The sequence below is a fragment of the Callospermophilus lateralis genome, chromosome 3, assembly GCF_048772815.1.
Source record: "Callospermophilus lateralis isolate mCalLat2 chromosome 3, mCalLat2.hap1, whole genome shotgun sequence".
Taxonomy (NCBI): Eukaryota; Metazoa; Chordata; class Mammalia; order Rodentia; family Sciuridae; genus Callospermophilus; species Callospermophilus lateralis.
In genome coordinates this window covers 3,551,588-3,566,528 of record NC_135307.1, presented here as the reverse complement: position 1 = coordinate 3,566,528, position 14,941 = coordinate 3,551,588, and the positions used below count along the sequence as shown (strand labels likewise).

At 53.5% G+C, this 14,941-nt stretch overlaps 1 protein-coding gene across 2 annotated transcripts; it reads left to right on the top strand.

The window, feature by feature from the left end:
* The first annotated feature begins 67 nt into the window (after positions 1 to 67).
* Zfyve21 (zinc finger FYVE-type containing 21) lies at positions 68 to 14,878 on the top strand. Of its 2 annotated transcripts, XM_076849552.1 has the most exons (8): positions 68 to 289; positions 10,080 to 10,130; positions 10,570 to 10,738; positions 11,317 to 11,392; positions 11,482 to 11,573; positions 12,028 to 12,078; positions 14,012 to 14,154; positions 14,320 to 14,878. In XM_076849552.1, the coding sequence occupies exons 1-8, from the start codon at positions 152 to 154 to the stop codon at positions 14,353 to 14,355; spliced, it is 756 nt and encodes a 251-aa protein (XP_076705667.1). In that variant the 5' UTR covers positions 68 to 151; the 3' UTR covers positions 14,356 to 14,878. The 2 variants fall into 2 exon arrangements, with proteins under 2 accessions (XP_076705667.1, XP_076705668.1); XM_076849553.1 differs by lacking the exon at positions 12,028 to 12,078 and having other exon boundaries at positions 73 to 289.
* Positions 14,879 to 14,941: the final 63 nt, after the last annotated feature.

Here is a 14,941-nt window from a genome sequence, read left to right as displayed (position 1 = left end):
TCCCTGACTCCGATTGGCCCGCGCCCTGGGCCAGGCTTAGCGATTGGGCGCCAGCGTTGTCAGCCCGCGCGGGCGGGGCGGTGCTGCCCAGCTCTGCCCAGCTGGTGCGGGGCCGAGCGCAAGCCGCGGCGCTAGGATCCGAGTTGGAGCCATGTCCTCCGGGGTGGCCGCGCGCCACGACGCCAAGAAGCTGGTGCGCTCCCCGAGCGGCCTGCGCATGGTGCCCGAGCACCGCGCCTTCGGAAGCCCGTTCGGCCTGGAGGAACCGCAGTGGGTCCCAGACAAGGAGGTGCGTCCCCGCCCGGCCTGGTCCTGGCCCCTCGGACCAGCCCGCGCGCGACAAACCCCCCCGCCCCCCCTTCCTCCAGGCCACTGCCCTGGACACGCTTGGCCTCGCGGCCGCCGCTCCCTTTCCGGGGTTCCCGCACTCTCGAAGTCCGCTTCCTCTCGCCTGCGATTCCGAGGCGGTCCTGGGCCGAGCCGCTGCCCCCGCACCGTTGCGGGAGCGGGAGCGGGAGGCGAGGACTAGAGGCGCGCCTGCCGCTTGCACTTCGGCGAGTGGCAGGGGCGAGTCTCGGTCTCCAGGAAGCGAGGCCGGCCCGCACTTGTGCGGGCGGGAGGACTGGGGCGCCATGAGGTCTCCTGCCTGGGGTGGGTGCGGCCCTCTGGAGACCTCGGAGTTTGCACTCTCAGAAGTTCTGGAGTCTGCAAAGCCAGGCCACTTCTAAGAAAACGGAGGCATTCCAGGCATTCATTATAATTTCTTATTCCAGAGAAAATTAAAAATGCCTAAAAAAGTCAAAGTACTGGTGACTTTTGGAAATGCTCTAAGTTACAAGCCCTGAACAAATTCTGATAACTGATTTTCCTCCCTCCCATTGGGGGGAATCTGCTACAGACCGCAGAGGAGTGAAATCAGGTGTTCTTAGTGCAGCCAGCTGGCAGGCCCCTTGCAAAGCCACCTGTGCGCCCAGAAGCTGGGGAAGATAGCCACATTCCACCTCTGAAGTTAGATCAGAGCCCTTTAGAAAGATGGCGCAGATCAGCACTCTGCTCCCAGAGGCCCAGAGAGGGTGCCCAGGCCACTCCTGGATGTGTTGGGTGGGGTCACACCCTTGACCCTCTGAGCAGGTCCCTGTGTACCTAGGGTTCCTGCCCTTCCCCTTCTGCACTTTACCCTTGGTGCTTCTCCACCCCCCACTCCCCCAGAGCTCACAGCGCCTCTTTGCCTCCACCTGGCCGCCTGGCTAGTGCCCTAAAGTTGATTAAGCAGTAATAGAGTGCATCCCTGAAGAGTGTGTGCAGAAATGAGGCAGGTGGCAAGTTTGTTATGTGTGTTGTATCACAATAAAAAAAAAAAAATGAGGAAAAAGATGATTTTTAAAGGTAATGTGACTCTCCTGTGGATAGAAGTAAACATGTGCTTCGGCTCATTAGTTCACTCAGGAACCCTGCAGGCCTTACAACCTGTTCAACGGCAGGCTGGGAGCATAAACTGACAGATCAAATAGGGAAGAGCTGGGACCAGAACTCCGAAGTGGGTGGTAAAGTGCTGCCCTTAGCATGGCTAGACCAGCAAGTTAGATTGGAATTTCTCACCTTTGTCCCATTGCCCCTTAAGAATTTAACTTTTTAGACTGTTCTTTCCCTAACTAGCCCCCAAAGAAACATTTGCACATGACCTTAAGCCAAAGGCTAAGAAGCAATCCCTGATGAAATCTTTTTTTTTTTTTTTTTTTGGTGGTGCTGGGGATTGAACAGAGGGTCTCGTGTATATAAGGCAAGCAATCTACCAACTGAGCTATATCCCCAGCCCTCCTGATGATATCTTTGAATAATAGATATAGATAATAGTTTTTAAGGTGACAAGTGAAACTATATATTTGTGGTGTGCCCCTATAAACTCTTAGTAGCAAATGCACAATGCTCACATTCATGTGGACCTTGCGGATGGTGTGAGAACATGTGGTCTGGACAAGGTGTTTTCTACTGAAGCATATTTTCCTGATTTTAGTTTCCACAGTTATGCCTGTGAGCCCTTTTGGAATTACCTATGATAACTGTTTCACCTCTTCCTCTAAGCAAGGTGCCTTTCTTTGCAGCTGGCCTCTTATAAAGGTGGTGAGGTGGGACTGGGCTCTGCCCAGGCTGTCTTAGGAATGCTGGCATGGCTGACAAGCTGGGTTGAAATGCTGATGGTGTGGTGTCTCTCATAATAAGCTTGGTTCCCACCCTGGAGGGCAGGCAGGGTTTCCCAGGACCATCCTCACCCCAGTGCATCTGAATTACGACTCACCAATCTGAGTAGCCCAAGAAGGCCCAAGAATCTGAGGGACCTAAAGCTCTGACTTTCAGAAAGTGTATTTCAAGGGCTGGGATGTAGCTCAGTGATAAGAGCGCTCACCTAGCATGCATGAGGCCCTGGGCTCTAGCCCTAGCACTGAAATGAAAAATCTCTTGAATTTTATTGGAGCATGGTCCTGGAGTCTAGAACCTGCCAGAGTTTTCTGGAGGAGCCTTGAAGAAGAGCAGGTTGGACTGGTTGGGATAGTCCCAGGTCACTTCCTGTACTGGTTGCTGGCCCTTGGCGGAACAGGATGCACCCACCTTGCTCTGAAGGCCACGTGCTGTGCTTACCTGTGCTGGGAGGTGACCCAAGCACAGAGGTAGCCAGCTGTGGAGAACTGGCTTTCTGGTGGTTTGGAATGAGTGGAGAATGCAGTAGGACAGAGTAACAGAGTCACTCCTGCACTTATCTCCTCCCCTACCTCCTATCACCCGCACCTGGAGACTGCACCTACATCGCTGACTGTTCTCTCTGGCCTTTCTTCAGCTGGGTCAGTCTTAGTCCAGCCCACCCCGCATCTGCTGGGTTCTTGCCAGGTGATCACTGTGGCCCACAAAGGTTATGGCTTAGAGATGCTGCAAATTGAGGGGAGTATGCATGTGTCCTTCCAGAGGGGGTCCTGAATCTCTCTGGCTCTCAGTGAGATCATGACCCAGAGCTGAGAGTTTTCTCTGGGTAAAGAAGGCTGTGCTCCCAGGAGCCTGTGGGGCCTCATGCCACGCAAGTTTGGAAGGTGCTTTGGGAGCTGGAGGCTGGGCTGGGGCTGGGCTGCTGGGCATGCTGCCATAAAGACTTGAGTTTGATCCTTGAAACCCATCCTGCCCTTCCTTCCCATCTGTGACACTGCCTACAGCTGTGGCTGCCCATACTGTCATTCCACACACGGGTCCTATAGATGAAGAACCAGTGGGGATCCAGGTACTGGGCTTGGGAGGGGTTGTATTCAATAGGACAACAGCCCGAGAGGAACTGACTAGCGTGATGGGGCAGCTGGACCGGGAGTTCTGCAAGTGTCTCACAGGTCAGGCCAGAAAGGGCTTTTCTCTTGTGGGAGCAGTGGCTCAGGATGGAAGTATGGCAGCTCCACAGTAAATCAGTAGGTTGAAGGCCTGAACCCAGAAGCCAGGTGGGCCGGGGCTGCTGGTAGAGAAGCTTCTCTCCAGTCAATCATGTACCTGGGCCTTTGCCCCACTTGGTCAGTAGCAACCCAAGTTGAGCCAGTGCTTTGTGGGCAGAGAGTAGGGATTTGGATGGCCTGCCAAGCGTGGCCCAGTGGAGGGGGGTCAAGGGCACTGGTAACCTTCGGTAGGTCATGCAGGGAAGGGGAGTGCTTGGCCAGTGCTGAAGGCAGGGATTTCATAATGGTTTTCCAGGACCACAGGTAAGGTTCACCCTGTGAGGTGCCAAGGGCTGCCACAGCCTCCCCAGCTGTGGCAGGACGCTGCCTGGGGCACAGAGCTTCCTGAAGCCCTGTGGCTGACTGAGCTTTTGATAATGTTAGGAGAAGCTGGCTGACACTTCGAGGCAGGGGATCCTGGATGTGTCCTCCTCCTGGGACAGTCCCCACCTTTCACTGGCTGAGTTGCCTGACAACCCTGTAAACTGAAAACCGGAGAGCAAGGCAGAAGGTTCTAGTGCACGAGGTGCGGATGATGCCTGCCCCTTCTGCAGTGTCCTCTCAGCTTTGCCCTGTGAAGGAAGCCCACTTCACAGCTTCATCACATGCACTTCTTCACGGGTGGTCAGGAGTGGGCCTGCTTTTCAGAATTTCACATCTGGTTGGTTCCCGTGCTAAGCAAGGAGTGAGTTAGGTCTTTGATATGGGCTCATTTTAAACTGGTAGCAGCTGTGCTCTCGCCCTGAAGAGTGGTCTTTAACTGATGGCACATTGAAACTCATATAAAACACTCATTAATAACTGAATTTTGAAGAACCCCTGAGTGCTGTTCGAGAGCCCAGCTGATGGTGTTTTCACAGTGGCCTGCAAGGGAACAGTGGGGAAGAGGGCAGACCTGTCCTGTGTCTCTCCAGCCTCCAAGGGAGGGAGGTATGTGTCCTAAAGCTTGTCCTTTTTATAGGAACTTTCTCTGAACATCCATTTAAGCCCTCCACACGACATTTTCAGATTATGTCCACCTTTTGGTCTCCCACCTGCTGTCAGGTGGACTCTGGCTAGTCCTGAAGAGCCACTCCTGAACCTTGCCTTTGGGGACTGCCCCTTACTGCATGAGGGTGTGGCCCCAGGAGCCTCTGGTTGTTAGAAAGGCAGAGTACTGACTCCTCAGCACTCGATCTGGCCTGAGTTTGCCCACAGCCTCTGCGGTTACTTCTTTTGTGCCCACAGCCATCTCACTTTTCAGCAGAACACTTAGTGTAGGTACTGACCAGGTGGCAGGAGTCAGTGTCAGTGACTGGATCAGCAAGGAGCTGGCAGGTGCCTTCAGGGGCCTGGCTGCAGGGAAGTGGGTTCTGAGGTGGGGATTTTACTGGGAACCCCACCACCTCCTCCCTTTTTCATCTGGTGGCCCTCTGGGCAGCTCCTCACAGCTCATCCTGCCCAGTCTTTGCTGGGCTTCTGAAGAAGGTGACAGTGGGCTCCCTGCTCTCCCTCTGCTGTTGGTGGGCAGTCTGTCATGGGCGGGTTGTCTGTTTATCCCTGTCCAGAGGATCAAACTGCAGATGGGTCTCATCAGGCCACCACCCAAGTTGACTTTCTGCCCCTCTTTTCCTCCTGGGCTTCCCCATACCTGAGCACTTGTTACAATCTGTACCTCGTACCCGGTGGCTCTTCTTGCTGGTGTCCTCCTGCTGGGACATGTGACTATGTGGGCTGACAGGCTGGTGTTGCCAATATTCTTTGCTGCACTTGGTGGAGGCAGATGAGTCAGGCAGGTTTCTGGGCCTTGATGTGTCCTCTCAGCCTCCTGAAGTAGCTGCGTTGCCCCTTGCAGAGCCCACAAGCCTAGCTCTGGAAGCAGCAGGCAAGAGCTGGCAGCCTCTGGCATGTTGCCCTTTTTCCCTTCTGGAGAAGTTTGTTACTGACCTGGGGTTGGTATCTGGCAGGATTTCATTATTACTACTATCATTGTTAATTTTTTGTCTGGGTACTGAGTACTGGGGATCAAACCCAGGGCCTCACATGTGCTAGGCAAGCACTCTACCATTGAGCCACATCCCTAGTCCTTTCTATTTTATTTTGAGGCAGAGTTTCCCAGGCTGACCTTGACCTTGATATCCTCCTGCCTCAGCCTCTGGAGTCTCTGGTGGGCATGTGCTGCTGCACCTGGCTTTTGGCAGGAGTTTTGTTCTCATAGCTTCACCTGCTTTATTTCCTTGTTCTCTTTTCATATAAATTGCTCTGTCTGAAATTTAAAAATTTTATTTTAACTAATGAAATCAACTTGTTTAAAAATGTTTTTTTTTGGCTGTGATCGTAGTGTCTTAGGAGGCTGAAGTAGGAAGATTTCAAGTTCAGGGTCAGCCCCAGCAACTTAGTGAGACTGTTTCGAAAAATTAAAAAAACAAAGGGCTGGAGATGTAGCTCAGTGGTTGTCTAGCTTGTGCGAGGCCCTGAGTTCGATCCCTAGTACCAAAAAGAACCCCAGCCCTCAAAAGAAACTACTGTTCATTTTTTGAATAAGTTCATCGTTTTTTAGAGTAATAAAAACCTGTGAATCATTTTATATTTTTAAGGGAGCAGATTTAAGCCCTAGATGGGGTCTCGAGTAGCACAGCTCAGCAAAGTGCTGTGATACTGGAGGCCCTCAGGTCGGCCATGGAGAGGTGGGAACAGAGCTGCTCTCACCACAGCTGGTGGGGTCATGGCTGCCTCATTTAACTCTAGGCACACACTGTAAGACCTCCTCCAGGGTATGCTAGTAGTTTCTGTGATTGACAGACAATTGGGGTTGAGGAGGAAGCCAAGAGGACTGTGCCCAGCACACAGAGCATTTGGAACCTACAGGCATTTGAGGGTGAAGGCAGCCCACGGCAGAGCTGCTGACTGGCCTCTGCGGTGCTCAGAAGCTGTGGTGGGTCAGGCCTGGTCTCCAAGTCCAGAAGCCAGCTTGGCAGTAGAGGGAAAGAGCATTAGTCATGGAGGCTCAGAGTTGGAAGCCATGTACAGTGCCATGTGGAATGTGGCAGAGTGGAGTTGTGATGCGCCTGTCTTTGCAGTGCAGCGATGTCCTAAAAGGCTCCTGGCATTCCAAATGAGGACACATTTGCAGCTATGGGTCTCTGAGGACTTCCTCCTGAGGCGTGCAGAGTCCCAGCACCACTGGCTTCTGCACTGGACCAGTACTACAGCAGGCCCTCAGGACCTGATGGAACTTCCTCAAGGCTACCTGTTCACATGCATAGCTTTTGCAGAGTACCTGTGCACCAGCCTGGTGCTGGAAACACCATCTACAGGGGTCCATGGACTCGAGAGAAGCCCCTGCCTTTGGGAAACATGCAGAACTCATGGAGTCGAGGCAGGGCAGTAGGTGATGGTAGTTCTATGTCCTTGACAGTGCTCCTTGCCATTGTCTTCCAGGTCTGCATGTGAAGAGGCTGAGGCCTGGAGGGGCGTGCAGAGCAGGGGGAGTGTTCATGAGCCTACTAGTTAGGGCAGCAGAGAGGACAGTGAAGAGCCTCTGGGACTTGTAGCGGCAGCCAGTGTATGAGTTATTTTGTTTCTGGCTGACCAGAGTGAATATGGCTGGTAACAATTGAGGCAGATATCTGGGACAAGTGGTCCCTGCACTGTGCAGACCTTATGTCACCGGTTATAGAAGATGCCCAGTGGCCATAGTGAGCCTGTGTTCCTCCTCTGGATTGAGGCAAGGGCAGATGGGCCACGCCACATTTGTCAGTTTTTCAGCCCCAGTTGCAGGCTGTCAGAGCTGCAGATCTGTGTTGAGGAGCTGACGTCTCAACTGGATGCTGAGCGCCAGGATGACAGTGTAGCATTACCCTGTGTCCTTAGTTGCAAGATCTGGAGCCACTCATGTTAGATAGTCAGTATGAGATAGAGTCAGCTCTGTTTTTTAGCTCTGTTATAATGTGCCCATTTCCAATCCTGCCTCCTCTTTGAGTTCTTCAAGCCATCTCTGGTCTTCCTGGCCACTGGAATGGGAAAGGAGGCTCTCCGTGGAGGAGTCTCTGCTCACGTCTTGAATGCGGACAATTCCTGATGAATATTCAACTGAGTCCTTAGTCATTGAGGGCAAAGTGGCCTTCATCTCTCTCTTGGGTTCCTCTTGGGATCTACTGCTGAGGAAACTGTTCATTGTGCACTTGTGTCCAGGTTGCCACTGGCTGCCCAGGCCCATATCCTGACCTGGGGTCTCTGGCAAGTCTAATCACAGGGATGCATCTATCACACCAAGGGGCCACCCCTGCCCACCTTCCAGCCTTCCTGGCACATTTTTAGTTAGGTCCTCACAGAGGCTGTGAGGCTTCCAGGGATATAGGTCCTGGCCTGGGGAGCCCAGCGAGTGGGACATGGGGAAAAGTAAGTACAGCTCGTGGCATGAGAGTCTCCATTTTCATGGTGATAGTTTCCTTTGCTTTGTTAGAAGGATGTGTGATGGAACTCCTTACTAGCCAGGGTCCTAGTGTCTGCCACCTCGGTGTCAGGCAGGGAATTAATGGGAACAGCTCTGTATTGGCTTAGCCAAAGTGTCTCCTACCAGCAGGAGGCCATTTCAGGACAGAACCTTCCCAGTTGGGGATGTACAAGTTCACAGAAACCACCCTGTGGCCACAGGGGTTTGTGCCAGGACACCTACCTGAATCTGAATGTGTCCTGGTTGTGTTCTGAGTGGGAACTGTACACAAAGCTAGTACTCTGGTTCCAGAAGCAACTGAGGGCTGTATGTGCACAAGTGGAAGCTCGAGGCAGCCCTGTCACCTAGGTGGTGACATGAGGACTGGGTTGTGACTTGTTCCAAGGTCTCTGTTGCCTGCAAGGGGACCTTGCAGACTTGGCTAGCCTTCTAGCTGAGGCTACACACAGTGCAACATGACCTTGGGCTTGCGGGCTGTCCAGTGAGGGCTGCAGGAGAGGGCTGGGAGCTCAGCGCTGGCAGGGGTCCAGCAGCAGGAATTGGACAGGCCTCAGTCCACAGGGTCTTGGGTAGAGGGCTACCACCACCACCCATGAATGACTGCGGGGTGTTGGGTCAACATGCTGGGCATTGTATTGAGCCTTTTAATTTGCTTTCTAAGGGGATTGATCCATTTCAGTTCTGACTGCTGAAGACCAGATGGTCTGAAGCAAGCTTGGAAGCAGGTTTCTATGGTTTGTAGCCTCTCAGCCTCCCTTCCTGCAGTGCTTCCTCAGTGTCAGGACATCCCTGTCCCATGTCTGTGAAGGTTCAGGCCTCCCCTGGGTGCCCACGTCCCATCTGCCCCAGCTGGGGTCATGCACTGTGTGTGCAAGGCTATCCAGGGTATGGGGTTCTTTTAGACAATTCAGAAAGAAGGTGATGATCAAGCCCTGTTGGGAGTGAGCAGACTCCCCATGGTCAGGAGCCACAGAGCCTCCCGTGCTGTGCTCTGTTCTGGGATAGTGAAGAGAATGTACTTCCTCAGGGTCATAGTGACCCTGGTGGTGCCCAGCCATAGAACCTGAGGTCCTAGAGTACTGGGAGACATTCTTTTTCTCTGGATTTCACTGGCACCAGGCCACCTAGAGAGAACATTTGTTTTCTGCTCTGGGCGTTGCTATGAAACAGCTTCTCTGAACTGGGACTATTTAATTTGATTCTGAGGTTCTGCCTTGAAGAAAATTCAAGTGTGAGCCAAATGCAGCACACACAGTGCTCTGGCTGCTGCTGTGGGAGGGACTGCAGCAGAGGCGGGAGGGAGTGTAGCAGAGGAGGCAAGTACTGCGAGGGGCTCTGTCCAGCCCTGTTCACCATGTGGCCCGGCCCTGTACGCTAACCACGTGGCAGGTGCCCATCCAATCCCATGACCAGCCATTCTGTCTGCATGTGCAAATGCTGAATGCATAGAAGTCTAATTGCCAGAAGGTGTAGCCTCTAGAGTCCTGGGCTGTGGGCAACAGTCCCCTCCTTGTGCCTGTTCGAGGAAGCAGTGTCAGGGCATCTCCAGGCCAGGCACCTATCCACATTGAACCCCCTTGTCCCAGATATTCCCTAACAGGCCCTGGTTAGGTCCCAGACCCAGAATTCACTTTCGAGTGTGTAGACTTTCATCACTTGGAGTTCCACTGCTCGAGCAGGTTCCCTGGACTTTCTTCCTTTGTAAATCAGAGTGGTAACATGTCCTTTCCTGGTCCAGGTTAATCCTTGCTGTGAAGTGTCGTGGTCATTTCATGATGCCAGCCTTTGGCTGTAACAGCACGAGGGCTGGACAGAAACCACTAGCATGTGCTGCCACTGGATCTGGGGTCAAAATGACCCAAGGCACTGTGATGCAGACAGCTAGTCCCATGCCCTGGGGACCCTGCAAGACTCTGGCCAGTAGGCATTCAGGCAAAGTCCCAGCTGGTGCTCCTGCAGGTCTTGGAATCATCTGTCTCATCTGAGGCCTTGGGGCTGGGCCCACTGAACCTGGCTTCTGAGCTGGGTCCTGAGTTAAGGCATGCTGCCCTGCTGCTGGCTGTCTCCAGGTGCAGGACGGGAGACTAGCTTTCTGGACAGTCTCGGTCCCTCTTGCCCTGGCCTCAGCAGATTAGCTAAGTGAAGGCTGGATTTTAATACTCTATTGCATTCTTTCCTAGTGTCCGAGATGTATGCAATGTGATGCCAAGTTTGACTTTATCACAAGAAAGGTGAGCTGAGGCCATCCAGTGGGTGGTGGTAGGCGCATTCACCAGGCAGGGACCCAGTGTGGGACAGTAAGCCTCTTTCTGGGAGGGGATGATACTGTAGGATCCTTTGGATTCAAGCAATGCCTTGTTCTGGTGGGTCCTGATGCGTCACATGCTGCTTCTGCACTGGTGGGGCTCCTGCAGGGACAGGCCCCACAGGCTGCCCTCAGGAGCCCCCTTCCTGCCTCGGCAGCACACAGAAGGGTGTCCTGGGCAGCAAGATTTGAAAGTTGAAAAAAGTTGGAAAGTGGCCTTTTTGATTAGTTTTTAAAAAGACCCAAGCCAAGCAGAGCCCAGCCTGTGAGGAAGACCCTTGTTGGGCTCCCACAGAAGTGGCACAGAGCCTCAGGTACAGGGCAGGCTCAGGACACAGGTGCTCACTGCCTACCTCTGCCGCTAGCACCACTGCCGCCGCTGCGGGAAGTGCTTCTGTGACAGGTGCTGCAGCCAGAAGGTGCCGCTGCGACGCATGTGCTTTGTGGACCCCGTGAGGCAGTGCGCGGAGTGCGCCCTCGTGTCCCACCGCGAGGCAGAGTTCTATGACAGGCAGCTCAAGGTGCTCCTGAGTGGTAAGCACAGCGGGCAGGCGCCCCTCACTCCACCTCTGTCTCGCCCTCTGGATTCCTTTAGGAGCAGTCCTAGAGCCTGCTCTGCTCTTTAGAGGTAGAAATGTCTACAGTGTGGTTCTGATTTCCCTGGGCATAGCCTTCAGGTGGCTGTCATTTGTGACTGTGGCCCTCAGAGAAGTGGTCCAGAGACAGCAGCCTCAGCAGGTGCAGCCCTGGCTCTGAGGCTATCCTGGGATGGGGTGGGGAGAACCCCAGGGGCCGTGACTGCCTCAGAGCCTCTGGGGCATGAGCAGCCCCCCTGGCCACAGGCCTACTGCTACTCTGGTCTGGGCCTTGTGTCCTTTCCTTAAAGGATGTTTAAAAAAAAAAAAAATCCCAGGTGCTCTACAGGCAGCAAGACCGATTCCCTGTTTGATTTCTTGGCCTCCACTCGGCCTCCACTCACTGCTGCCTTTTGCTCCATGGGGCTTACCCTGCCTCCGCTTGTCTCTGTGGGAGGCGAGGGTGAGCGTGCACAGCCTGGGGAGGGCAAGTGGAAGCAGCACATGGAATTTGCTCATTTGGTTTTGTCTCCCAAGGAGCCACCTTCACTGTGACTTTTGGAAACTCAGAAAAATCTGAAACCATGGTTTGTCGTCTTTCCAACAACCAGAGGTAAGAGCCAGAACCCCACTTGGTGCTGGATGGTGCTGTCACGTGTTGTGGGCCTCAATCATGTAGTTGGAACCCTTTTGTTTGGGTAGATGCTTGATTCTGGACGGGGACAGCCATTGTGAAATTGAGGTCGCACACATCTCCACTGTGCAGGTTCTCACGGAAGGCTTTGCTCCTGGAGGTATGTGCTTGGTGGCCTTCCTGAGCAGGAGGGTATGGTCACATGAGGGGGACAACAGGCATGAGCATTTGGGCCCAAGAGGCTTGCCTTTCTCTTCTGTGAGGCTTGTCTTCAGTCAGTGGATTTAGAATGTGCCAGGTGAGTGGGGACTTAAAACCTTAAGATAAAGGAGGAAGCTCTGCATGCCTGTCGTGATGGTGTCCCACTGTGTAGGTCGCTCCACTCACTATTGGACAGTGCTCCTAGTGCTATAATTGGTGGAGTGGCGGCTGGCAGAAAAGCGGCACTCGCATGCTCCCACTGCCTCCTCCTGAGGTAGCTGACCTGCACGTGTCCCTGTTCCAAACCTGAAGATGGTGTTGAAGAAACCACCTGACCTAACCTCTTGCTCTCCGTTTTCTGAGTGGCTTTTGATTGTTCTTCTCTTCACTGCCTGCCTACCTTCTTGATGTAGAAAAAGACACACACACTTACAGCGTCCTGGAGAGCCAGCCCGCCTCCAAAGGTCAGCCTTGTTTTCTGTTGGCCACTCCCTCCAGCCTGCAGTGGGCCCTGTTTCTCCTCTGGCCACTTTGCTTCTGTCTGGGGTGGATGGTTCATGCCAAGTTCCTTGTAAAACTCACTTCTTTTGGCTGATTTGTGTAAACAGTGGGCCCAGTACATGGGTCTACAGAGTATAAATGAAAATGTCCCATTAGAAAATATATTTGCTTAGTTCTTCTATCTCAGGGAAGAAGCATTACCACATAGTTGCTGGCTTTTTGTCAGTGTCTGCCAGCCCTGAGCAGCTGAGGCCAGGGCTGTGGGTAGCCATGGAAGCCCAGAGGCACTGGGCCTGTGGAGAGGGCAGCAGCTTGCCGCCCTGTGGCCTGGCTAGCTGTGCTCCCTGTGACTTCCTGGCTCCTAGCACTTAGTGCTTCAGGGTCTGAGACAGAGTATATCAGGCCTATGCTGTGCTACCTGTGTTCCCTGAATGTAGGGACACACATGGGGCAACGAGCTGGCTGAAGAAACCCTGGTGCCAAGGGCAGAATTTGGATAAGTTAGGGTCAGCCCCCATGACCCTGCTGCCTGCCTTCACCTAGGGAGCCCAAGGCCAGGAATACAATTCACTACAACCCCTCCCAAGGCCAAGGGGAAGGTGGCCAGGACAGGGATGGCCTCTGGCAGGTCCTGTGAGTGTAGGTAGACTTTCTGCTGGGTAGGTCATAGGACTACTGGCACCACATGTCCTCAGAAGGTTTTGGGAGTAGTGACCCCTGTACTGCCCAGCATTTTCTTAGATCCCTTAAAGTCCCATAACCCTTCTTCCTGTGGAGGGTGGGAGTAGGGATAGTGTGAACCACTTCCTGAGCTGTAGCAGCTTGGGCTATTAGAGCAGGATGACACTTGTTCTTTTGAGGGCCAGAAAGGAAGGGTTTTCTGGTCAAAGGGCAAAAACCCTCATAGACAACAGGGGCCCATGGCCATGTTCCAGTATTTACAGGTGGTGGGCAGAGCCAAAGTCTGCCTGCTACAGAATCTCGGGGGGCAGCTCAGCCTGAGATCTTCGGCAGGAGCCCTGGGCTTGTGCAGGAGCAGCTCAGGAAGCTCTGGATACAGTTCTGCAGCGGACACCGTGCTCTTGTGTTGGTCAGGCCCCTTCCTAAAGACCCCTGGCCTTATAGTCAGTGCACTCACCTGCTAACCAGTGGGAATCAGCTGTGACTGATATCCATGGTGACTCATCGTGAATGTGGGGCTTCCTCCTGTCACCAGGTAGAAGGCTACAGGTGCAGCTGCACAGGGGCCCTGTGAGACTGTAGTCCTTTCTCCAGTGCTTTGTTTGTTGAGCAGGTGCTAGAGTCAAGTCACAGTGTCTGGGGCAGCTGATCACAGCCCAGGAACGGGAGACTGGGTCTTTGCCACCCAGCTCCCAAACCAGATCTTGATGGCATCCCATCAGGTCTGAGGGAGCAGCACGTGATAGGGTGGTGTGGCGTCTCTCTGACATCAACGGTCTGCTCAGCTGAGGTCCTGGTCTCAGTAGAGGATGGCTGTAGCCTCTGACCTCTAGGTATGAAACCAGCTATGAAGTGACTGTCCAGTTGGCCTGTCTGATGACCAGTGCTCTTGAGGTGGCTTCAGCACTCCTGCAGCCCTGGCTGTGGACAGGTATTATCTGGGAGTTCTCTGGAGGCAGGAACGGGCTCCATGGGACTCAGGAGGTGCAGCAGTTTCTGAATTTTCCAAGAACAGTTTTCGTGGTGATGCAGCTCCACGAGTTTGTCCCTGGAGGCACCAGACCAGGTTGAACTTGTGTTCTCCACAGAGACAGGGGCTCTCATCACCGCATGGTCCCAACAGGGCTGCTTCCTGAGTAGCATAGGGTGGGGCAGCACTGGCCACCATTTCATCAGGGCCCCTTTTGGCCACCTCACATCGTCCCCTTCTTCCAGGAGGTAATGCTCGGGCCACAGGCATGTTCCTGCAGTACACGGTGCCAGGGACAGAGGGCGAGGCCCAGCTGAAGCTGACTGCAGGGGAGGATGCAAATACCAGCAGGAGGCAGGCAACAGCATGGCTGGTAGCCATGCATAAGGTACCATGGGTGTGGGCGGACGGCTTGTGGGCTCAGGGGAGAGCCCGCTTTTCCCAGAAAAGGACCTGCCAAAGCAGTGCCTTTGGAAGGCACGGGGCTTGGCTTGGTGCAGCTGGGTGCGGGGCTGGGTGTGCTTCCTGGTGTTTATTTTTGGTCACCCTGCAGGCCGCCAAACTCCTCTATGAATCTCGGGACCAGTGACCGTGAGCTGAAGAAGTGCAACTGTGGTCAGAGCTAAGCCACTTGCCCCTGGCCAGGCACCACAGGGCCTCACCCTGCTATGTTGAGAAATACAATCCACCTATTTAGAGCAGCAAAGTGTTCACTTACCTAGTGCCGTATGCACGCAGCTTCAGAGTCTTGGAGGCTGAGCTACTACTGCCGAGCTAATTATAGCATAACCTGTATGACGTGTCCAGGCCCATCAGTGCTCACTACACTAGTTCTTCCACAGAAACAAAGTGAGTGGTGGTAACTAGGGCCTCTGGTTTGCACTGGAGCCTGCCTGTTTCCAATAGCCAATTTACAATGTTGCCTTAGCCTGTTTATAAACTCTCCATTGACCTTGTCACTAATTTGGGGCAATGAACAATCCTTTGATACTTCATAAAGCAGACAGAATCAGCCTTGTTTTCTACTTTTCACTTACTCTTTCATCTTATTAAAATGACTGTACAGCAATCTGTATATAAAGCATATGATTAAAACCTATTTTGGAAGTATAGAGCAGTCTCTGGTCTTACTGTGTCCCTCTAACCTGAGTGTGTGGCCTAGCTCAATCCTGCCT

Bases quoted from the DNA above. Each gene is read 5' to 3' on its own strand.
- Zfyve21 (XM_076849552.1), top strand. From the start codon at position 152: ATGTCCTCCGGGGTGGCCGCGCGCCACGACGCCAAGAAGCTGGTGCGC. The intron at 10,131-10,569 runs GTGAGCTGAGGC...CTCTGCCGCTAG, and splicing joins TTGACTTTATCACAAGAAAG to CACCACTGCCGCCGCTGCGG. The intron at 11,393-11,481 runs GTAAGAGCCAGA...TTGTTTGGGTAG, and splicing joins CGTCTTTCCAACAACCAGAG to ATGCTTGATTCTGGACGGGG.